At 45.9% G+C, this 26,098-nt stretch overlaps 1 protein-coding gene across 1 annotated transcript in view; it reads left to right on the top strand.

Annotated features, from left to right (window-relative positions):
- SFMBT1 (Scm like with four mbt domains 1) overlaps positions 1–26,098 on the top strand; it is a 433,177-nt gene that overhangs the window by 325,885 nt on the left and 81,194 nt on the right. Inside the window, exon 12 of the mRNA XM_086939186.1 lies at positions 2,130–2,256. Within this exon, the coding sequence (XP_086795312.1) occupies positions 2,130–2,256 (127 nt within the window). The remainder of the gene's footprint in view (positions 1–2,129; positions 2,257–26,098) is intronic.

The following is a 26,098-nucleotide window of genomic DNA, read 5'->3' on the forward strand; positions in this document are numbered from 1 at the left end:
CTGAAGATACATGCAATATGCATTACAAAGCACAACGAGACAGGCACCTGGCAGTGCCTGCCACATTGTACTTTGTAACGCTACCCCCCATGTGCACCGTCCCCCTCCCCACCCCCCAGAGTCCCTGGGGGCCCCGCAGGTTGTCTCCGCATGCCTTTTGCCGCCACGGAAAGGTATCTAACTAAGCCCATGCTAATATCGCTGGCGATGTCTCATAGACACCGCCACCATATGAAACCTTTTCCGAGTGGCGGACGGTCTTTCCGTCCGCTGCGGTCTCCCCGCTATCCTAATATGGCAGGGGAAATTTAGGTGCGGATGGCGGGCGGATTGCTACCCGCCCGCCATCCTAATGGGCCCCTAAGTGATGTAGTTACGATCCATCTTATTGACTATATGTGATATGCTTCTGTTTGCAGAAGGCATGTGGCCTGGTATGTAAAGATATTAAAGAAGTGTGTGACAGAGCAGAAATGATTGTAGGAGAGGTTTTTGGTGAAAGTTTTAGTACTATGGTGCCAGTGATTTTGAAGCAGGAAGGGAAGTTTCCAGAGAGGAGTGGTCTAGGAAAATTGTGAAGCTTCTGATGTTTTATTATACCAAAGAGAAGGTTGTTTAATTGTGGCATTTCCTCAGCTCTGTGTAAATATTTTATTTCCAAAGGTGTGATTTCCAAGGATTCTGTATCTAAATAACTAAATATTTAATATCAATATACTTGCTATACATCTTACTTTTATCATTTTACACAAGTGGAACATATATAACAATTATCCATCTTCAGTTCCGGTGCGAAGTTATTGCAAGATGGTGGCTGGCAGTTCTTTTCTTTTTGGAAACTATCATCATCTGTTTTCAAGGCCATGAACAGATCATAGCTCTTAAACACAAGATAGTATGCTACATAGTACATTTAAGATGCATGTTGGATTTTAACTAAAAGAAGCGTCCAATGCGACGTGTCCAACCTACATTAAGTTGTTCAAGGTGCATGGTGCCCCAGAATTCACTGGTTTGTATTGTGCATATGAAAATGGAGATTTGGCATGGATTCCAAGTGGCTTTTGGGCTATGATAGTCACTTTCGAGTTTATAGTCAGTGTATATCTGTAGGCAAACCACCCTATTGTAGCAAATTACGTATAGCCTACCGCTGCTATTTCGGCAGCCATAGCCTCTGTGGAGTTGTCCGTAATAATACAATATCCATAGTACCAAAGTCATAAAAACTATCTACTGTGCTGCAGAGTCTCCCAATGATCCAACCCAGAAACGTCTATTACTGCCAAATCTATATTGATCTTGATGAGGAGAAATGCATTTAATCAAAGGCAATAAAAGAAGATGTTTTTGAAAGTATTTTCTTCAGGCCACAACAATCAAGCTTTCACACTGATTGCGATTCCTAATGGGTTTCGTAAATTGCATGCCTCATGATTATTAATGAGGCAGGCGCAATTTGCGACTCCATTAGTAATGTCTCACACTTTCAGGGTTGGTGGCCTGCTGGGGTCCGCAGATTACCATGTCTGGGACTGTTTTTAAAGAAAGCAGTCTTTTTTGTTTTTAAATGCAGCCTGTTTTCCTTAAGAATACGTGATGCATTTAAAAAAGATAAATTAAACTGTTCAGTTTCATATTTTTAAGGGAAGGCAGTGGTCCCTTGGAACACTGTCTGCTCTTGAAAATATTTTCTCACATACTCACAAAGGGGAAGAGCTGCCCTGGGGACCCCTTCCCGTTTGCGAGTGGTTTACCACCTACTTGAATTGAAGTAGGTGGTAAACTGCGAGTGTTTTGCGGCCGCAAATGTGGTTGCAAAACAATTGTACATGGCATGGTGACTTGCTATTAGGAATCGACGCCCGTTCCTAATAGCGGGAGTCACAAATGCTATTTTGCGAGTCAGTGACTCGCAAAATAGCATTTGTACATGCCATGTTGCAAACAGGAGAATCTCCCGTTTGCAGCTGAAAAAAAGGGTTGAACATCTGGCCCTAAGTAACAGGAAGACTTTTCACTGTCAGTATTTCAAATAATCGGACATACTATAAAATGGATGTACACTATTGCATTGATTTTAAAACGATTGAAAATGACATTGAACATGCCCTGTCTTTTTCTATCAGCCTATATCTGATCATGGATTTAAGGAAAATATGAAACTAGAAGCTGTGAATCCATCTAACCCAGAGGAGGTTTGCATTGCGACAGTCAGCAGAGTGAAAGGTTCCTATATGTGGCTGCAGCTGGAAGGTAGGTGTCAGTTGAAGGGAGCGTTATGTGCTCCTTAAAAATAAACACATTTTTAAAATGAAGTTCGCAAGACATTGTCAATCTAAAGTCAAGCAAACCTGGGTATGTCTAAAAATTTCAGGTTGGGCTGTGGATAGTTGCAGATTTTAGACCATTTCTTTGAAAGGTTATTGTAAAGGTTGGTGCCTTACAAGGATTAAAGGAAATATCAGCTAGAGACTTGAAACTGCAGATTCCTTACCTTACAATACTCCCCATGAGTCCGACTGGATCAGGTAATGTTTTCGTAAGCAGTACCCCTGTGTGCCAGTAGGAGGCGTCATTCAACTCTGCATGGCGTTGCCCACGTCGAAGGTGACATGCATTGATCCTATATAGGCAACACTCCAGCACACTGACATTGGTTCTTTTCTTTCCATGCCAATCAGCGCAGATCTGGAGAAAAGCTACCCCCAGTCTGTTTTTTGACCTCCTCTTTTTTTGATTTTTTGTCAACAACTTTTTGAGACTTTTTCTCCTGGTGTGGAAGGGGTGTCCAGAAGGAAGGATGGTTTCAAGGAGTGTAGCTCCTTTCACTGACAAATGTCCGTGGCTGACCCAGACCTCATACGTCTTTGCTACCTTGAGGGCAACTATGACACCAAGACCTGAGCTAGGAGCAGATCGCCCAGGCTGGAACCTGTTCTCTATTCATTTGTGCTATGACTTGGAGATGATTGGGAGGGGCCACTGGACCTTGATGATTACAAGCCCCAGGATGTCACGAGGATACCTGATGTGAGGATCTGGCAGACGCCAATAGACTGGACACCTCCTCAGATACTGGCTTAGTTTGTCCTCCTACTCTGGCTACAGAGAAAAGAGCCACATTCACTATGGTGGTGAGGGCGGCAGCTATGGTCCTAGACCTTCAGCTAACCACTCTGGCTATCAAGACAAATGTCTTTACTGAGGTGCTTCAGGCGGCAGTCACCACATCCAAACCGATTGTTTCGTTAAACAAAGTCATCACTGACATCCTGCTCGGAGTCTGTTCTGAGCCCAGAAGCTCCTGTGAATAGGTTGATTGCCAGCCGCCATCGCCCAGTTCCAGGGTTTCCCAGTTTCCTTACAGCACACCCCACCCCAGAGAGCTTGGTGGTCCAAGCTTCCACATTAAATCCTGGTGCATTCCCTACCACTCCACCGGACAGGGAATCCAAGAGACTGGATACCTTGGGGAAGAAGATGGTCTCTTCGGCCAGCCTAGCACTGGCGTCGGTGAACACTGCATGCTTTTTGGGAAGATAGTCTCACTTGCTCTGGATTCTCATTTTCAGAGGTGCTGCATATGGTCTTAGAGGAGGCCTGAGTCGAATTGTCTAAAGCTGCTGCTGACGGGAGTGAAGTAGCTAAGTTCACCATATGCTGTGGACTGGATAGGACCAATTTGCTAGGCAGAGCTGTTTCATCGTTGATGGGCTTACGGCACAACACATGGCTGAGGACAGCTGGCATTTCTGGGGATGTCCAGGCCTCACTCATGATCATGCCCTTTGATGGCTCCCATCTCTTCGAAGACAAGGCAGACTCAGCGCTGGTGCTCTTCAAGGACAGCAGGACTACTGCTGGTTACTTAGGCCTTTCCATGGCCCCTTGCCACCTTCTGTCTGCCTTTCTTTCTTTTTTTGGCCCTAGAAGTGGCTTCCAGCAGTGTTTCCAACTGCCCAGCCACCCAGCAAGCATACTGCTCAGCCTTTGCGTGGTCGAGGACGCAGCACCGAAAGGTCTTGTGTGTCAGGTAGCCAGATAGTCTCTGGACAGGGCATTTCCCCGGTGGTTCGACACCTGCTGAGCTCTGCCTATGCTAGAGCGGACGGACTCTGCTGAAGATGCCTTGCGTATTGTAAATGGTGTCTCCATCCGGAGGTGGTGTAAGGTCTCTTTCAGCAGTGGGGAGAGCTTTTGTTAGATGTGTTAACCACCGCCGGGAACATGCAATGTCAGCAGTTCTGCATGCTGGAGTTTCCAGGGCTGCTCTCGCTCAGAGATGCTTTTCGTCTCCAGGGGCACTCCGGCATCCTGTACGCTTTTTCGCCAATACCACTCCTGCCCAGAGTTCTCAGGAATGATTAGGCCCTAGTCATCCTTGGGACTTCATAGGGGAGCTCGGAGAGCCTGGTATCCCAGCTGTTGAACTTGTCCATCGGTCCTCCAATCAGGCTGCCCCTTCGGGAGGATCTCCTGTCTCAGCGTCAGGGGAGGATTCTCCACCCAAACTTTTCACCAATCTGCCTTCATGCGTGGAGATTGAGAGGCCTGAGTTGACCTTCCGCCTGAAGTCTGTAATGTTATATTGGCTGCTCGCGTCCCTCTACCAAGATGGTATATGCCAGCCATTGTAGCAAGTTTGTGGCATGATGTACAGACAAACAGGTTGACCATTTATCTGCACCGCTTTCCCAAATTCTTTAGTTTATACTTACCCTGGCAGGGCTGTGTATTTGACACGTTGAAGGGTTATTTTTTGCTATCTTCTACAGCTGCCAGTTTAGCTCTCCCTTTTCAAGTCGCTTGATGTAAATAGTTTACTTAAAAGTCTTCAACACATGTTTCCTCCAGCTGCCTTTGTTGTGCCTCCATGGAACTTCAATTTGGTTCTCACATTTCTCCCTTTGAGCCGCTTTATAACTGCCCTCTTGGGCTCCTTACGATTAAGACAGCCTTTTTGGTGTCAAATACATCTGCCTGGAGGGGCAGTGTACTGCAGGCACGGTCATCTCAGCCTCCAAACATTTCTAGTTACCCTGTTCAACGTAGGCTTGTCCATCAACCTTTTATGCTCCGCCTCATCCCTCTAAGGAAGAGGAGAGACTCCACCTTACCCAAAAAGAGCATTGTTGTTCTACCTAGAACATTTCAAGTTGATCGATCAATTCTTTGTGGGGTATTTCTAGGCCAAGAAAGGGAAGACCGTGCAGAAACAAACCACCTCCCAATGGATTGTACTCTGCATTAAGATCTGCTACGCATTGGCTAAGAAGCAACCCCCTAAAGAACTTGCATGCTCATTCCACTAAAGCAAAAGATATGTCCACTGCATTAGTACACCAAGCTACGGTCTTGGATATCTGTAAGGCTGAAACATGGGCTGTCTTGCACACGTTCAACAAGCACTACTGCCTTGAAGGTTAGGCCCATCTGGATCACTTTCCCTCCTCTGTTCTGCAGGACTTTCGAGTCTAAATTGGGTTTGCAGACCAACCTCCAGGGGGGTGGGGGGTATTGCTTGGATATCTATTTAAAGATAAGTAATCTGTGTCTAAATGTCTCTATTAGATGAACAAGTTACTTATCTTCGGTAGCGCTAATCTATGTAGCCGCAGATTCCTTACCAACCCACCGATCCTCCTCCGCTCTGTGAACGTATTTATGGGTACAGGACTGTTCCCCTTTCAGGGCCTGAGTTTCGCACATCAGTGGTCCGTGTTCTTCATGGCTCTGTGCTCCTGGCGTGCAAAGTTGGGGAAAAAATGTATGTCAGTGCATTGGAGTGGCGCCTAAATAGGCACCGCAGACTACTCTGATGACGCCACACAGAGCTGAATGACAACAACTGCCGGTGCATAGGGGTACTGTTCACAAAACAGTTCTGGGGATTATTCTAAGGTAAGGAATCTGCGGCTACGTAGAGTATCTACCAGATAAGGCAATACCAAAGGTACTCCACACTTCTCACTGGCAGTCTCATTGCCTGATTCTGCACCCCTTTACTCCCAATGCCACTCAGCTGTGTATGTTCAATGCCACACCATTGCCACCACACTCTCCAGTTCACTCTCTTTAAACAACTCTTCAGCTGTAACCATCCACTGATATTTCATATTGTGTGTTTCAAATTTTAGCTCATCTTGTTCATCAATAATTAAAGCTGGACGTTTCTATTTTTGACTGGTTTAGCCCTGCCTATCTGAATTTTAGTCTTAACCCCCATGTTACATTGAGATACTACGCAATTTATTATGCATTGCTGTCCAATTTGGAGACCATCTAAATATAATTAGTATGACTTTCCAATGTACTCTAACTGCTTTTCTCCCATTTCTCTCTGTTTTGGAAGAGCTTCCCAAGTTTGAACTGTATTTTGAAACTGGTTTCTGGTAATCACTAATCAAATTCCAATCATCTCAAGTGATTTTGCGTTGCTTTCTATCTAGCTTTAAAAAAAAAAATGTAAGTCATACATTTCTGTAATCAGAGACATTGAACCCGATTCCGACATGCATCAATAAAAGACCAAGGCACTGGTAGATATTGCCCTTCAGAACTATTACCTAAAGAATAACTGACATACCTTGGGTGTACACTTTTCCAATGTATTCTTTAGAACTTAACTATGGGCCTGATTTAGAGTTTGTTGCATGGGTTACTCTGCCACAAACATGATAGATATCCTTCCGCCGCATTACAAGTGCCATAGTATGTAATGCACTTGTATTAATGCAAACGGGATGCCTGCCATATTTTGTCCCATCTGTCAAACTGTAAACCAGACCCTTTAAAATTGAACTTCTATATCTACTTCTCAACATGATTACCTCCTTTAAAACAGACAACATAATGTTTGCATAGCAAAGCTTTCTTACTACATTTACAAACAATCGTTACTTGAGCAAATATAAATTTTGTCCATGAACAGTATTCTTGTTACCATCTGAAATCATGAGAGCCCAACAGAAATAAGAATTAGCAATGTATACCAATTTAAATTGACTGTAATATGGCACTTTTATTTTATAAACATTGCTATTCTAATAATTATTTTGACATACACTCACGTGTCAATGCGTATACAAAGAGCTAGTTTAAATACTGAAGTTATTTTTACTGGAATCATAATTTTTGATACATACGTCTATATTCTACAAATACAAATTTCAATATTAGTTAACATAAGCATATATTATAAAATATTGTGAACGCAAGAGTAAGCATTATTCTTTAGAAACTCATAAATTGCTTATATTTGTTAAGATGATAGAAACAGGAACTGTGGAAGAAATAAATGGTCACTGGGAAATATTCAGATGAGAGGGAGGAGAAATGCATAATGAAAATTGTAGTTTTGTACACTGTGACAGAAGGATCATCATGGACTCTTTGAAATGGGAATCTATCATTTTTGAAACAAACATTACAAATATCAATGGTTTAACTGGAAAATGGAACACCTGGTTCATGTGTCATTCATTAATGTGATTAGGAGGAGTTACCCACATGTTAAATATGGATTTGAAGCTCCTGTTAAGGCACACCACTGTTTCTAGGGATGCTAAGGTAGTCCTTTCATGAATCCATTCAAAGTGATTGTTGTTTTGTGAACTTTTGGCTAATTATGCGCTGTAGAAGTACCCCATACATACATGCATACATACGTTTCTTGTTCATAAACAAAATTATATGTATTAAAGGTGGGTAATTGATTTGTTACCCATGCTACTGATGGTACAGAAAAAGATTGTGCTTTATGTTACATTGGGTTCTGTAATTTTTTAGATAGTTTAGCTCTTTGACATATTTCCAAACGTCTTCTCAGTTTTCAGATTAATGAATGTATGGTGTTAGGTCCCAACAGATTTATGTATCTCCAGCAAAAAATATCTAATCTTAAATGTGTCCTTTTCTTTGGTGTTAAAGAGAGGTTGTTTAGTGGATCTTCCAAATTATTTTTCTGATGCATAAAGTCATGTATTGCAAAGATTGTTCTTCAAATTGCAACCTTATTATATTTTTAGTCAGGTGGAGCATTTTAAACATTAGATGACATTAGATGATGCACAGAGAAAGGCATATATATTATGCTTCCTGTCTAGACAGTTAAATGTACAATTGTGATTGTTACAATGCAGCTTGTATATTTACAGTTTGGGGCTGCACAATGGTTTCAAGCTCAATGACCAGAACTAAATTTATGTTTGGATTTCCAATGGGTGAGATTTCAAAAGAGTCCTCTGGACTGCATGTTTTATTAGTTGGTTTTATTTTATTCAGGATCAGATCTTATGTTGTGTTAATTTCCAATTCTTCAATGCATTCCTCCTCAGAAGTGTCCACATTCATATAGCATATTGATGTTATAGGGAGATTATTTTGATATTCACTGGTATCCTGTACCTTGTGCTTTATCTGGTTAAAAATTAACCATTTGTGGTTATGACGTACCGGACTGATACATTTACAGTACACTGCACCACAGTGTCATACGCTGCACTGCTATATTTGGCATTGTAAACAGTGTTTGATCGATTGTACTTTTTTGACAGTCATCCTGGATTATTAACATTAGTCTGTTATTGATATTCGTAGGGTGTTATTTATCTATCGTTACTCCTTTAGAATCTTGTCATTTTGATAGCTCTTTTATGTGACTCGTGCAAATGTCAGATTTACAGAATGCTTTTACAATGCAAGACTAGAGAACTACTTTGAGTGTCCCTGGATCATCCTTCAGCGTGTTGCTTTGAACTTTTTTGTATCTTTGAAGAGATTGATATTAGAAAAGTACTTTTTTTTTAATCTATTATAATTCGATTTATGTAAGTTGAGTGTCCTTCACTTTTGCACATTTGGCTTTCATTGCTGATGCTTTTGAAGGGTTTCCTATTACATTCACTGTCCAGTACTCTCTCGCTTCCCCATATTATTATTATTATGTTTCTTATATAGCGCCAGAATCGACCCCCGAAGGGGTATCTCCGCGCTTGCCTTGGGAACCCGTCCTAGCTTTTCCCTGTGAGATAGCCCCTACAGGGCATCCCCAAGGTGAAAGCCAGGCATCCCGCCGCGGGGGGGCCGTTGTGGAGATTAAGCAAGCTTAATGCCCAGAGTTGCAGAGTGTGAACCCATGATTAGGTCAGGCACCGAAGCGAGAATTATCGAGTCCATGGACATTTGAGCTCAAGACCCTGCCGCGTCGGGAATCGAGCCCTGGTCCCGGGTCTGACCTCTGCTTCAGGGTCTGCCTTCTCTAACCAGTGAGCCACATATCACCACTAGTCTGTCTATCTTATTGTTCTCATTCAAACTACAACTCAATCCATTTTCCTTATTTCCCTCTAGCTGGTCCTTACTCTTTCTGCACTTCCTACTCATCCATTCAGTCTCTCTTACTATTCCTGTCGCTCACCCTCATCATTCACCCCATTTTTGTTCATTTTCTTTCTGCGCCTTCTATAGGGTGGTAGCCTTTCAGACCCTCCGATTAATTTATCACTGCTGTAACTCTTGGGAATATCTTAGGTGAATTTGTTACTCAGTACCTGTATGACTGCTGGCAAGTTGTCCAAGGTTTGGTGACTAGAGTCAAATCACCGACTTTATATTGATTCCTGTCAGATGAGCAGGGAGCATAAATTAATTCTCTTTCCATCTATTATATCATTATCATGTCTCACTTTTACAAGTCACTTTTCATGCCATATCTCTTGCCCCACACTCACTGTTGGTCTGCACCTTGATTAGGTGTATTTTTTCTTTATTTGCTTGTTCATTTGAGAATACTGTTAATGTTTTGTAGGAGTCTTAGGATATTTGAGGATCACTGTGGGGTACCTCAGATTATATGTCTCTTTCCATGCTATATTTGTATGTATTAGATGAAGTCAAAAGAAAACAAATATGTTATTGAAAGATGACTGACTCCAAAGGTAAGAGAACGTTTGGGGATTTGACTGATCCCATGTGAATGAAATGGTTTGAATGGTAGAAGGGAAACCAATGGAGAACATAACTACTAACACTCATTCAATACTTCAGGGTGTGCATGAGGGTGGAGTGGTTAATGGTGTTAAAAGCAGCCAATGAGTTTACCATTATCATGAGGAGGAGTTCATCTACACGAGTGCAGAGTTTTATAAAAAAATGTCTACGTTTTCAGGGATGTGATGCTTCAAAAATCTATTTACCCTCTAGAAAAAGTGCTCATGTCCATTGAGGTGACGAATTGTTGCACTGTTCTGGTTATATCAAATCTTCTTTGACAGACCAAAGCACATTTTTTGTCAGTGTTTGGATTCTAGCAAGGCTTTACCTATGCCAACTTAATATTAATACCAGGCTTGACATCTGCCAGGACTGTACTGAGGTCAAATCTTTGTACATTCACAGGTTCCAAGTATGCCGAGGCTCTGTTGAGCTCTGCTAATATCAGCTTTCTGATAGTGGTATGGTTGTGAATGCGACAGCTCTTTAATTATGCTGATTATAGCATAGTTAAGGGAATATCGTTGTTTGAATCATACTATTGTTTCTTTCTTTATATTTTGAGGAATCATCTTGTAAATTGCTATGGCATATTTAAGCATTAAGTCGATTTCAGAAAATGTTACCATAAATCCAGATTATATGTGCACTCCAGCACTTAAATTGCCAAAAGATGGTCAGGGAGACAACTCTCAATCTGGCCTTCTCCTCTTGACCACACTGTGTGATTCCTGGGCCAACCACCCCACTTTAATGTTCTCTAGTTTCCTTAATTGCCATTATTCTGAGCGTTCACCAAGCACTTGAACAATGACTGTTTTACATTTCACACCAAGATGAACTCACAAGGGTCTGACAGACAAAATTCTATGTGCTTGGTTATCAAACCTGTTTATGCGCGTAAGTGTGGCTGGGAGGCGGAACCAACCGCCATGGCCTGAGTATGCGGACGACTTTGGCTCGCCCCATCCGCAATCCCTGGCCACTCCTGCTCACCATGCCTGGTCCCACCAACACAGGAGTGGAATCTAAGGGAATGTAATAGCCCTAGGGATCCTGCAGCGGGGAGTTTGATGGTGAGGATGGTGCGCTGTGAACCATACTGCCCTCCATGCCTGGAGTTTCTCTCTGCTCGCAAGATGGTGACCCGCTTTGTGCACAGGGACCGCACTATCTCCTGGCGGTGGCTGTATCAGAGCCTTCTTGCCTCTCGCCCATAATCCTTGGCTGAGCTGGGGCCCCTTGGAGTGCCGGACCCCTACTTTCCTACGTGGCCTGACTTTGCAGGCTGGATCGAGCTGTGCAGGGCTGTGGATGTGCTCCGACGTCGCACATGATGGTGGCCCTGCTGTAATCGCATCAGCTGTCCTTTCTCCTTGTGGGTGCTGTCTGGCCCTTTCTCCTGTTTGCTGCTCTGGGGAAGATGCACGACGGATGTTGGTGGCCCAGTAGGGCTGACTGTCTTGCCGTTACTTGCATTGAGGGCCCCTGAATAAGCAGGCCCCTGGGATTGATTTTGGGCTTTGCCCTGCCTTGCCTCGGGAGTGGCCTGTGCTTGGATTTTGACACCATTTGATTTGACCGCCTCCGGCTGATAGCGGGGACAGCATTTCCAGTTTTGGACTTAAAATGCTGACGCCTGGGGTAGCCTTGTGTGCAGGATTTTTGCTGGTCCTGTCTTACCTTCCAGCTGGTGCTTTATTTTGCATCTTACATTCTGCCTTTCCTACTTGGGGGTGTGTCTGGACCTGGCCCCCACAGGTTATGTTTTGACTTTCTACTGCAGAGAGCTGCGGAGACTGTCTTGTGAGTCAGCCTGCCTCCCTTTTGGGCCCCACAGTATCATTTCTATTCCTTGTGTTTGTGGGGTGGGGCTCCCTAGTGGACCCCGTTGGTGTAACAGCTAATCTCCAATCTGGAGTGGTGAGCTGCTAGCCTGGGGGTCTCTCATAGCGCCAAGAAACCGCACGGTGAATGTAGCGCTTTATAAATATTTTAAATTCATATTCAAATTCTACACTTTTTCATGCTTACACTGTTAATGGGTCTGATGGTCTGAGCCATTACTGGGCCCTGATCATTGTTGCATTGCCTTTTCTACCATCCAGTGACCTTTCTTGCAACACTAGGCACAGCTACGGTTATGGGGTATTGGGCATCAACCCGGGCCCCTAGACAACCCGTCAGAAATAATTGGGTATTTCCTTTGTGCTCCCTCCTGACTTGTTGGGACTGTTGTGGGCACGTGCCGAGGTCCAAGGGAGAAGTGACCACCGGCACCCCCCAGGAGGGGATCAAGCATGGCGCTGGGTCTTTGGATAAGGCAAATCGATTTGTTATCAGTTGAACAGGGTCTCATTTGTGAAAGTTCGCGAAGCCGTTGGAGAGGGTCCTTTCGCTGGAGAGCATTGTGCAGTCTCAGACTCCAACCGTCCAATCTGTGAAGCATCGCATCACGACTCTCGAGGCGCAGACTCGGCGGCCGGATGTTCAGGAAGGTTGTGAGACTGAGGGGACTCTATATGGGTGGTGTACAGTGCTGGAGGAGTGGGAGAAATAGTTTGAATTGATGAAACATATGCAGCGCTTTGACTATAAGTCTTATGTGACTGGGCGCATGCTAAAAATGATAAGTCTGGAAGGACATTGGCATGGCTCCTTAAGGGTGAGAACTGGGGGTATCCTATCCTTCAGGTACGTGACCCTTCAGGGCAGGACGGCTTCACTCAAGACGAGATTGATGAGCCGTTTCTGCACCATTACTGTGAGTTGTATTCGACAGTGCCCGGTGTGGTGAGGCAAGTATGCTAAATCATATCGCAGATTCCTTGCTGGTTGCACTAAGTCCTGAGGGGGCGGAACAGTTTGGAGCCGATACCACTGAGCAGGAAGTCAGGGATGCAATAAAAAACATAGCTAGGGAGAAGGTGCGGGGTCGTGATGGTCTCTCTGTAGAGTTCTTTGCAGCTTATACTCCGGTTCTTGTCACCAAATTTATGGTCCTCTTTAATGAATCTCACCTGAGGAGTTTGCTTTCTTCGTCAATCGTGTCACTCCCTAAGGACACCGACCTGCTTTTCCTTGATTCCTTCAAACAACTCTCGATCCTTAACACAGATTATAAGGTTCTGAGCAAGGTGATGGCTGCCCGCCTGCCTTCTCTTATGTGCTCCCTAGTGGTTGTATGACGGAACACACAGGTAAACATATTGCATGCCTTTACAACAAATTTCATACTACATATTTTTTTAGCATGTATATGCTTTTACCTCGCATGCCATTGCCACACATTATTAGTCTAGATAAGCTAAGTATTAGTAAGGTACGTTAATATGCCTTGCTCATGAGCCTACTCTCCTTTCTTTATATGAGGACGTTATTTTACTCAATCCGAGGGGGGAAGATCGAGCTAGAGGTTAACTGAAGTAAGGCTTGTGTGTATCCACTGCAGGGTAGATGGCGGAGGACGGCCTTCCCTATTAAGGCCCGGCACTGCAGTGGGAACATCACACTAGCTGATATCTGGGGGTCTCTATCTATCGGTCATTGGATTTGCTGTTCGATGACAACTATGGTGGCGCACTTGCTGGATTACGGCAGTCAGTGGTGTTTTGGACAACATTGCCGCTTTCTGTGAGTTGCAGGAATGCTGTATCCAAGATCGTTGTCCTGCCCAGTCTACTCTGTTTGTTTTCGATACTTCCGCTTGAGCTGCCTGGAAAGTTCTTGCAAGACCAGTATAGTATCCTGTTGCCCTTATATTGGGCACGTTGTGTCACCATGTGGCATCTTGAAAATTACGCCTCCCAGTGCTGGAGGGCGGTTAAGCGGCCTTCGAGCAGGAATTGTCTTATTTAGCAGGGCAGTTGCAATGGGTGGCTCAGTGGCTATCCTACCTATGGGATGCTGTGGGAACTCGTGAGCGTGGTTCCCTGATTAAGGAGTTACTGACCACGATTTTCCTGTGGCCTCCCCTGCCCTCTGGGTGCTGAATTTGTACTTGATCATTAGAACGGCTGGCTTTCTTTGAGCCAGGCCCCCTCGGAGGACTCCTACCACGACACCATATACGTGCAAGCTCCTGCTCATTGGGAGCAGAGAGGGGTTCATCTGGTCACCACTGCTGGATGGCGGCTGGGGTCAAAGTGCTGGGTGATATTTTGTGGGGGGTGAATACTGTCCCTTCTTGACTCTCTGGGAATTTTAAGATCTCCCAGCCAGGCATTTCCTGTTGCACGGTGTGTCGGTGCGTAGGATGCGATATTGCTGGAACTCTGGAGCATGGAACCACTGGAGAATAACTGTTTTCTTCTGCTTTTCCTCATCATGGGGTGGCCAAAGGCAGCCACCTTGCTTTGTAGGGCCCTCTTGTGGAGGAACTGATTGGACCTTCCGGTGCGTTGGGTGTGCTGGGACTGGGTTTTTGGACAGACCGGGCTTGGGGGGCTATACTGGAGTGTGCCTCACACGTGTCACAGAATACTAACTCTAAGCTTATCCAGTTTTTTTTTTTGCATCAGGCTTACCTTACCCCTCGGCACATACATGTCATGTTTCCTGCGGCGATGTCAGTGTGCCCGCGTTGTGCTACTGTAGATGCCAGCTTCTTGCATCTGTTATGATCTTGCTCCTTATTGTTGCCATATTGGACTTTGACCCTACAAATGCTTCATCAAGCCACCGATCAGGAGTGCGCAGTAGGCGGAGCAGTAAAGCGGCGTTGAGGTGCTGAGGTGCCGTCGAGACGGGGGCTTTGATTCGGCGAAATTTTGGCAAGCTGGCAGTAATGAGATAGAGCCGTGTGGAGTAGGAGGCTCAGTAGAGGCACGGGCATGGGTGGCGCTAGAGGCCAACTCAAGGCCAGTACCCCAGTTTGTTCCCCCTTTTTTTGTTGTTTGGGACCCCTGCTGGGACCCCTGTTGTCTACTGTACTGTCTGCTGTTTTGCAAAAGCACCAAAAAGAGCAAAAAATCTAAAACCAAAATAGCACAGAGACATAGAGACACAGAGACAAAGAGACAAGAAGAGAAAGCTCCCAAACACTTGTGCCCCAGTTGCTACCTGGTCACTTATACTGTGCACTGCACACTGATTGTGTGTAAATTGCACATTGTATAAAACAAAAGAAAGAGAGACTGGGACTCCCTGACACTGCACTTTGTACCTGCTCTTGCCAGCCCTGGAGGAGGAAGCAGTCCGGGACCGGGAGTTCTGGAGGAACTACATCTCCCAGTGACTCTAGCGGTTTGAGCGCCGTCGCGCAGCTGCCTTTGTCCACCCAGCGCTTTAAATCCCTGAAGGGGCTTCTGATGGGCGTCTGTGCCCGTCAGGCGCCGAAAGAGGCTGGGCTGGGCCACCCCCCCTTCTTTTTGAAATATTTATCGGATTGTCCCGTATACAAACTACAGTCCAGAAAAGAAGATACTGTTTCAAGTGACTTACTTATATAGACTGGGCTCATATATACCGAGGCATGATCTCAATAGACTGAATTTGGTAGAGGCCAGGACCCGACCTGAGGAGGCTGGGCAGGGTTTTCGTTATCTGGGACTGGTGGTAACCAATTTTATAGTGCTATGTCTAAGTTATTGTGGAGGATTCATAATCTACAATGAATAGGCGAAAATCTCTCGCTGGGCAGGGGGTGGTCGGAACTTTAGATGCGTTTTTAACAAGGGCAGAGACAGCGGTAATCCATGAAATACAGCTTACTGAGCGCAGGCTCTCACTGGAACCACAAAATCGCACAACCTGCCCTGGAGTAATTTCCCCCGTAGCAAAAAGCCCTCATAATAGTGGTCCATGTATAACCTCAGCGTCCCAGTCGATTGTGGAGGACACAGAAGATGCAATCTTAATAGAGAATCCAGAGACCAGTAACAAAAGGCCCAGGCCAAATGTGACCACCAGAGGCCAAAAGGCTAAATCCACTGATTGTGATAGACTTACCCCTCCATCTAAAAAGAGAAAGGGGCAGGGTATATATAAACAGAAAATCTGTAAAAAGTCAGGCCTGTAAGAGTAAGCCTGTGGGAAAGATACCTCATCAGGAGCAGGACTCATCTATGAGTGGTCAAGAAAGTGCATGTCTAGGTCTTCAGTCTGACAATGGGCGGGAGGTATTTTGGCAAAAACTCGAATCTACTGTAGGGACTATGCTGGATCCATTAACACAAATGCTAACACAAATTTATAACAGGTTGACATCAATGGAGAGCTTAATGAATACTAACATGACGGTGGGCCGCTGCCGTAGACAAGCAGTTCACCCCAGTTCAAATAGAGCTATGTTAGGTAGCCATCTCTTCGCTAACAACGAGAGTGGGGTCGTACAACAGCAGCAGACACAACTAGATTCGAACATTCTGATTAGGTCAGAGCTGTCGAGAGTAAGTACACCAAACGCTTGCCATACTCAAGCGCAGGCAACCTATGCTAGACCAGGCATATTACCAGGGAGAGGGAGGGCGGCAAAGGATCCCTTGCAGACCGCTGTTATGGCGGATATGCATGCACAATTAGGGAAGGACAAGCCCGCAAATATAATAGGTGATGTAACATCAAGGCAGGAATGTTCATTAGAAACCATGAACTTGCATCTTCCGCCCGAGGCAACTACATATTCTGTATTCCTAGCGAATGTTCCCCCACTTCCAACTGGAATAGCAGGGCACTGGACAACACTGAGAAATAAGTCTCTTCACCTCCTAGGGACAAGGACTGGGCTTACTAACACCTTATTTGCCGAATTTAAAATGGCTAGAAGAATTGCTTGCGAAGGAAGGTCTAGCAAATCCATGCCAGTTCATTGTATAGTGTTAACATTTGGTTCATCTAACACAACTCAAACTATATTGGAGAGAGCTGGATCCAAATATGTCTCTACACAGGGAATAAACATCCTACACTGGGGTTTTTTATCAAGTTTCCAGGCGCCCACAGTAAGTACCCTAGGGAGCCAGAGAACTTGTTAGGGGGTTTCAACAAAGATTCCCCATTCCAATTAGTAATCGATTTGATGCTCTAAGCTCTCTAGGGGAAATTGACTGACTGACTGCGAGGGGGTACCACGCTGCCGAGAATACTGAGGTGGGAAGGATTATCGGTGGGAATTTTTCACCATCGGAGATAAGCAATAAGGTGTTTGAAGCTAGTAATCAGCAAAGACCAGGGGGTGAGCTAGTGAGGGGTGTAGAGTACAGTAATTAGGTATTTTTTACCTCTAAACTCCATTCCTGTCATGCAAACACTAGAATTGACTTCCTCTGGCGATAGTAACAACTCCAGGCCTGTCCAACCGCCGCTGCTATTGAATGGTGATGTGCCCCCTTGTGATATCATTTCATGGAATATTGCGGGTTGCGGTCGAAAATGGATAACCCAACGTGGCACAAATTCATTCATGACAGAGATATAATAGGCCTACAGGAAACCTGGGTCAACGACCCATTTCATATTAATGGTTTTCACATTTTCAACACACCGGCCGTGAAGGGCCTCAGGGGCAGGCTTAAGGGTGGCCTGAGTCTGTATATTTCAAACAAGTCAGTAATTACTAAAACACAGGCATTCTTGGGAAACAGCTTTTATCAGATGGTTAAGGTGTCCATAACTATCGATCAGTGGGTAATATTAGTAAATTTTTATAATATGTGATCTTAACAGAAATTTGTCAGGTTTTAATAAATTTAAGTGAGGAACTAAATGTGATTTGTAATGCTAGCCCCGCTAATGTTATGATAATACTAATACTAATAATAATACTTAGGAGGGCGGATTGGAACCTACCCTTGGCATTTGCAGGCTGATGACCCTGTGGCAGGGGGTCTCCGCCTGTGGCTAAGGAAGTTAGCTGCAGTATTCACTTACAACGCGGAAAGACATTGCTGGAGCAGTATTTTAATTTTTTTTAACATATCGCCGCATTAAGCGCAGTGGAGCGCTTCTAACTTTGGAAACTATCCTGTGATCCCAGTCTCTCCCTCGGACTTCAGAACACCTACCTGATCACTCCTCCTGAGTGCACCGGTGCTCGGCTGAGCGTTGACCGCCTCAGCGGGCTCGCAGCGGCAGGGGCCGCCATCTTGGGCCGGGTTGCTCGGGTGAGGTGGGAGGCGAGGCCAGTGACATCACCGCCACACCCCCGAGTCCCGCCCCTACTTAGGAGGGCGGATTGGAACCTACCCTTGGCATTTGCAGGCTGATGACCCTGTGGCAGGGGGTCTCCGCCTGTGGCTAAGGAAGTTAGCTGCAGTATTCACTTACAACGCGGAAAGACATTGCTGGAGCAGTATTTTAATTTTTTTTAACATATCGCCGCATTAAGCGCAGTGGAGCGCTTCTAACTTTGGAAACTATCCTGTGATCCCAGTCTCTCCCTCGGACTTCAGAACACCTACCTGATCACTCCTCCTGAGTGCACCGGTGCTCGGCTGAGCGTTGACCGCCTCAGCGGGCTCGCAGCGGCAGGGGCCGCCATCTTGGGCCGGGTTGCTCGGGTGAGGTGGGAGGCGAGGCCAGTGACATCACCGCCACACCCCCGAGTCCCGCCCCTACTTAGGAGGGTGGATTGGAACCTACCCTTGGCATTTGCAGGCTGATGACCCTGTGGCAGGGGGTCTCCGCCTGTGGCTAAGGAAGTTAGCTGCAGTATTCACTTACAACGCGGAAAGACATTGCTGGAGCAGTATTTTAATTTTTTTTAACATATCGCCGCATTAAGCGCAGTGGAGCGCTTCTAACTTTGGAAACTATCCTGTGATCCCAGTCTCTCCCTCGGACTTCAGAACACCTACCTGATCACTCCTCCTGAGTGCACCGGTGCTCGGCTGAGCGTTGACCGCCTCAGCGGGCTCGCAGGGGCCGCCATCTTGGGCCGGGTTGCTCGGGTGAGGTGGGAGGCGAGGCCAGTGACATCACCGCCACACCCCCGAGTCCCGCCCCTACTTAAACGGTCCATATGTGTCAGCGCAGCGGACGAGCGCAGCGGGCGCGACGAAGGCGCGCCGGAGTTGCGCCTGAGTTAAGCCCGTCTGCGCCCGTCTGCGCCCGACCGGGACCCGGGCCCACTCCCCCTGGCCATTTTGTGAGGTATTCCTCTTATGATTTACTATCACTGCAACCTAGCTCCTCCTCAGGAATAGCCCTCCCTTCACTCCCGCCGCATACTTGCACACGTATACAAACTTTGGGGCTCTCCCGCTTTCCCCTGCTGGCTGATGATACTCAGCCTACTCCACCATTGCCGAATGAACCTAGATCGGCTCCTCTATTATTACATAACCTGAGATGCTACTACCTCAACACAAGGTCCCTAATAAAGAACCAGGTCAACATCTTCCTTTTCTTGATGGAAGAAAAACCAGATCTCCTGTTGTTGACCGAAACGTGGACCAACCTTCATTCCCTGCCGGACATTTTGGCATCACTTCCCTCAGACTACTACATTCTGACTGCCAACCGTGCTCAAGGGAAGGTTGGAGGTGGGGTAGCAGCAATCATTTCAAAATCCTTTCACTTCCGGGAATTACCTTCTCTCACCCTTCCCCACACAGAGAATTTGGTAATTACACTAGACTTAGAGAGTGGGGCTCTTACTGTAATTCTGTTATACCGCCCTCCCCAATACATGGCCAACTATCCAGTACTTTTGGCAGAACAACTGGCCTCCCATGTAATAAAGCACTCTAAAACTGTTCTAGTGGGAGACTTAAATTATTGGTTCGATAGAACAGATACCGACACCCAAGCTGGAGAACTGAGGGACCTGCTTACAGATCTAAACCTGGTCCAACACATTCACTCTCCCACTCACCAGAAGGGTCACAGCTTGGACCAAATCTGGACATACAACGTACCACCATTCTCTCCTATTATAAGCCCTTGCATTTGGTCTGACCATTATCTTATCCAGTTCCCACTAGAGATTCAAGGGCAGCACAAGGCCAAACCTCCCATGGGTAAAGCGTTCCGCAAATGGAAATCCATGGACCGCTCCGGGTTCATGGACACGCTGAACAACACCCTTCCCCCATTAGACGAAGATCTGGAGGTTGATGAGAGGGCACTGTCCTCCTGGCTTCTCCACGCAGCAGATCTGTTCGCCCCCTCTGTATACTTACCTAACATCAGAGGCAATGATGCCCACAAATGGTTCACTCAAGAACTTAGAGCACTTAAATTAGGGGTACGACAGAAAGAAAGACAGTGGAGAGCCACCTACTCTTCACAGGATAGGGAAACCTTCTGCGTCACTAGGAAAAGTTATCAAAAAATTTTAAAACAACACAAACTCAACTACTTCTCCATAAAAATTTTATCGTCATCTAACAAGTCCAAAGATATTTTTAATATAGTTAATGAACTCTGTGACAACGACAGGACAGCCCCTTCAATAGCTCCTACGCAGAAGCTATGTGACTCCCTGAATAATTTTTTCAGAGAAAAAATTGTCACTATCAAATCGAGCATTGCTAATTCCCCAACGTCACTTCCTCTGGATGACGTTTTTTACAATCCCTCTGTATTAGATACCTTCCCGGCCATTGATGGTAAAACCTTTTCCTCACTTTTGACGAGGGTAAAGTCCGGATCCCCTAACGACATCTGCCCCCCCCACATCTTTTCGGAAATCGGTCGAACTATCCCTCAGGGTATTTTACCCCTACTAAATAAATCACTGACCCAGGGCAGGGTACCCACTGGCTTTAAACACGCTTTGCTAATTCCTCTAATTAAGAAACCAGGTCTGGACCCTCAGGACTCATCAAACTATCGTCCTATATCCCTGTTGCCGTTCCTATCCAAGATATTGGAGGCTCACGTCTCCAATTGCCTTTCCAACTTTGTGGAAACCACTGGATTTCTGGAGCCAAATCAAGCTGGGTTCCGTCCAGGCCATTCGACCGAGACGGTAACCCTGGCAGTCCAGAATACACTTCGGTGCAATGCGGACAGGGATGTCCACCAGGCACTGGTGCTTCTTGACCTGTCTGCTGCATTCGACACGGTCGACCACACTATTTTGGTCGGCCGTGTCGAGCAGGCAGGCCTTAGAGGTACTGCCTTGAGCTGGGTGGAATCATTCCTGTCCGACCGGACTCAAGCAGTGAGACTGGGCACCTTCACAGCCCCTAGAATTAAGAACGATTGCGGTGTCCCTCAAGGCTCATCCCTGTCTCCCCTTTTATTTAATTTGTACCTGCGTCCCCTTTTGTACTCCTTGAGGAAATTCAAAGTGTGGATCTTCAATTACGCAGATGATCTGCAATTGGTTTTCCCCCTGGGGTCGCCGGATGCTGTCACTGAGTTTAGGGAGGTCATGGCTCATATCCAGAGATGGATGGGTCTTAACCACCTAAAACTTAACCCAGGCAAGACTGAATTGATCTTGCCTGGGAAGAGCGAACTCAGCTGGGGACCTCAATTCTGGCCTCCGGAGATGGGAAATCCCCCCTCCAAATCCCACACGGTTAAGAGCCTTGGAGTCACCTTCAGTGAAGACCTCTCCTTGAAAAGCCAGGTAGGGTCTGTTGTCTCCGCATGCTTCTTTCAGCTGCGCAAGATTAGAAAGATTGCCCATTTCCTAACCCATTCTGCCCTGATACAGGTGACCATCGCCCTTGTGCTGTCTAGGCTGGACTACTCAAATAGTTTATATTTGGGCCTTCCAGCCGGGCAGCTCAAGAGGCTGCAGCTGGTTCAAAATCAGGCGGCCAGGCTGATCTGCGGGCTTCCTAAATGGCAGTCCATCAGGCCAGGCCTGGCAGACCTGCATTGGCTGCCGGTAGCCCAGAGGGTGGCTTTTAAAACCGGCTGCATTATTTTTAGGGCATTACAAAGCAAAGGCCCCAAATTCATCATCAACCTGCTTGCCAGATACACTCCCTCCCGCAACCTCCGTTCTGGTCACAAAAACTTGCTCACTGTGCCGGTTGTTAGGAAACAACGTCAGGGCGGCAGCTCCTTTCATTTTCTTGCTGCATCCCTCTGGAACTCCTTGCCAGCTTCTTTAAGGGCGCACGAAGATATTCTAGCCTTCAGACTAGCCTTTAAGACCTGGCTTTTTAGAGAAGCCTATCCCTAGATGTTCTAAGTGGTCCTCCTGTTGTTGTGTTATGCTCTGAAAACTTCCTACAGCGCCATGAAGCCTACGGGCGTACGTGCGCTTTATAAGCTAAATTTAACATAACATAACATAATAATGATGGGTGATTTTAATTGTGCCATGTGCCCCACTGAGGACAGGAGATTATGTGGCCATATACTTCAGGAACCAATTCATTTAACCCATTTATGTCATTCCTCGGCGGGAGAATCGTTTAACAAATCTTTAGTTACTAATGACCTAAGCTTTGCAAATGAGCTTATGGAGACCCCAGTAGTGATGCCCTACACTTATAACGGAAGAGGTGCTTCTATAATTGATTACATATTAATCTCACATAATCATGCTTTAAGATTACTTTGAGGCCGACCAGAATTCTTTAGGTGACCATTTCCCGCTACACTTGGTTGTTGCTTTACCTGTAAAGAAGGTCCCCAATATAAATAAGGATAGAGAGGAAGTGGGTGAATGAAATTAGATCAAACCAATGGGTACCCACTTAAATGGTCAAAGGTGGATCCCGCTGAAATAGCCAGATCTCTTGTGGTAAACTGTAAGTCAGCAATTGAAATCTGCCTGTCTGAGTCAGCACCCACTGCAAGCATGGTAGCATCCTATGCTGAAATATCGAATGCTCTTAAGAAACTATTACTAGTGCAACATCCCAAGAAAAATAAGGAATCAGGCTGGTTTAATTCAAGCTGTACCCAAGCCTATTCCAAATTAAAAGCAGAATTACATAGGCCACCTAGAATAGTAGATAACATCAGACTTGCAAGACTGGAATACCGACAAGCATTAAAGGAAAGAAAGAATACCTTGAGAAACGAAGCATGGGAAGCCCTTCACACAGCGGCAGTATTGAAAGATAGCGCAGCATTTTGGAGGGCAGTGAAGACACCATTCCTAAGCACACATGAAGGTCTATCAATAGCTATTGCTATTTCAGAGGAGGAATGGATCACCCATTTCTCACAGGTATATAATGGTACTGACACTTCCTATATTAGACCTGATGATGAACTAGAGAATGATTATTCAAATATTAATTTAAATTTCACTGTAGACGAAATGATTAGAGCTGTACCCTGGAGTAAGACACCAGGCCCGGATGGCATCCCAATAGACCTGTTCAAATGTAATATTGCGTTATGGGGGCCCATTATAACACAAGTCATAAATGCAAGCCGTCAAACAAAACTGTCTGAAACCTGGGGTGGGTCAATAATAGTCCCAATTTTTTAAAAAGGGGATTGCCAGAATCCGGGCTGCTATAGACCGATATCCTTAATAGATTAGTTGGTGAAAGTGGTGGGGCATGCGATTTTAGAACGTCTGCAGGAATGGTCAGAAGAAAATAAGATTTTAACAGACCTACAATATGGCTTTCAAAAGGGGGCTTGGAACCACGGAGCAGTGTTTAAATCTGGCCCTACTCATAGGAAAGTATACGAGGGCAAAAAATTGTGACTGTATATGGTCTTTGTAGACTTAACTGCGGCTTTCGATTCGGTGAAACATGCAAGATTGTGGGACGTACTTGAGGATTTGAAAGTAGACCCTCGAATTATTGTCTTTTTAAGGAACCTTTATAGTAATGCGTCAGCTAGTGTGCGTTTTGGAATAGGGGGGAACATATAGCTAACTTTCCCGTTAGAAGTGGGGTGAGGCAGGGCTGCGTGCTGGCCCCCTTCCTTTTTAACTTGTATACTAACAGGTTAGGAGAAGCACTAGTTAGAACAACACATGACCTTCCCCACGTTGCCGGCCGACCCATCCCGGTGCTTCTTTATGCGGATGACGCAGTTATGTTGGCAAGAACCCAAATTGCTCTCCAAATGGCCCTTAACTGAATTTCTGTTTTTATGAAGGATTTAGGTCTCAGTATTAATATCTCAAAGACATATGTAATGACATGTGGTCGTGGGCCTATGCGGGTGAAGGACATTTTCGTAGAGGGGCAGAAGTTAAGCTCAACCAAGAGTTTTTCATATTTGGGCGTTTTGTTTAACCAAAACGAATCGTGGGCTCAAACTATAATTGCCAAAAAACTGATTCTTATCCGGACTTCGAACCTCTTGGTGGGTTTGTCTAAGAAATTGGGCCGGAAACCCGCTGCAGAGTTGATACAAATTTACTAAGCAAGGTGTATCAGCTCCACAATGTACGGAGCCGGGGTATGGGGATTAGCAGAGAATTCTTTTTTAAGATTTATATTTTCCATCCCCACTAGCACATCATCTTTTGTACAATCCCAAGTTCCTTACAGATGATTTCACGGGAAACATTAACAAGCATTTGCAATGCAATAGGTCTCGCATTAGGAAAGTTTGTGCTATTGGTCTTGTAAATTACATTTTTTTTATTTATGTGTTGGTTTTGAAAATAGCTAAATTAATAGCTTTGTCATTTACAATGCCAATAGTTATAACTTTCGCAAATGTGACACCTATAACCTGGGGTTGCGCTGAGTGATGCTGTGGTGGTGCTGTGGTGGTGCTGAGTAATGCTTTGGTGGTGCTGAGTGGTGCCGAGTGATGCTGTGGTGGTGCTGAGTGATAATGTGGGGGTGCTGAGTGGTGCTGTGGTGGTGGTGCGTGGTGGTGCTGTGGTGGTGCTGAGTGGTGCTGTGTTGGTGCTGAGTCGTGCTGTGTTGGTGCTGAGTGATAATGTGGTGGTGCTGAGTGATAATGTGGTGGTGCTGAGTGATAATGTGGTGGTGCTGAGGGATAATGTGGTGGTGCTGAGGGATAATGTGGTGGTGCTGAGGGATAATGTGGTGGTGCTGAGGGATAATGTGGTGGTGCTGAGTGATGCTGGGGTAGAGTTGAGTGCTGCTGTGTTGCTGCTGAGTGCTGCTGGGGTGGCGCTGAGTGATCCTGTGGTGGTGCTTAGTGGTGCTGTGGTGGTGCTGAGTGGTGCTGTGGTGGTGCTGAGTGGTGCTGTGGTGGTGCTGAGTGATAATGTGGTGGTGCTGTGGTGGTGCTGAGTGGTGCTGTGGTGGTACTGAGTGGTGCTGTGGTGGTGCTGTGGTGGTGCTGAGTGATGTGGTGGTGCTGAGTGATAATGTGGTGGTGCTGAGTGATAATGGGGTAGCGCTGAGTGGTGCTGGGGTAGCGCTGAGTGGTGCTGGGGTAGCGCTGAGTGGTGCTGGGGTAGCGCTGAGTGGTGCTGTGGTGGTGCTGAGTGGTGCTGTGGTGGTGCTGAGTGATGCTGTGGTGGTGCTGAGTGGTGCTGTGGTGGTGCTGAGTGGTGCTGTGGTGGTGCTGAGTGATAATGTGGTGGTGCTGAGTGATAGTGTGGTGGCGCTGAGTGGTGCTGTAATCAAGGTTACTAATTGCGTGCAAGCTGAATCAATTCTGCTGTGCATCTCTGCAAAAACAACAAGCAAGCAACGAGGTCTCGCAATAGAAAAGTTGGAGCTATTGGTTTTGTAATTGACAAATTTATTTTAATGTGTGGGTCTTGAAGCGTGCAAAAGTAATAGCTTTGTCATTTACAATGGCAATACTTTATACTTTTTCAAATGTGACACCTATAGCATTTGTAATGTCAACGATACATACAATCCAGACCCTACTGCCTTTGACAGCGCTCGTCATTTGCCGAGAGGTACAATGGCAGGCAGGGTGGGTGTCTGTAAGGGGTACTAACTTATGGGTATGTAGATTGGAGCGCCGGAGTCGGACATCTCTGAATACGATGGCGATCGGGTTGATCGTGGAGTTGAGCGAACAGGACCTGCGGGAGGAAGACAGGGGGTGATTAGTGTATGAGGGAAAACGGAGCGGTACGAGTAGGGTTGGTGGGCAAAGGGGGTGCAGTAAGCATACCTGGTTCAATCATAGTCACTGTATGGAGTGAATCCGGTATGCGATCCCAGCAGCTAATCGGGCTGGAAACGACTTCTGCGTTTGGCACGGCGGTGGGAGTGGAGAAAAATGGTTATGAAGTGTGGGAATGGGCGTGATCGGGGGTAAGTGCTGAGTAGGAGGG

The sequence above is a fragment of the Lissotriton vulgaris genome, chromosome 9, assembly GCF_964263255.1.
Source record: "Lissotriton vulgaris chromosome 9, aLisVul1.2, whole genome shotgun sequence".
In the NCBI taxonomy this organism is placed as follows: Eukaryota; Metazoa; Chordata; class Amphibia; order Caudata; family Salamandridae; genus Lissotriton; species Lissotriton vulgaris.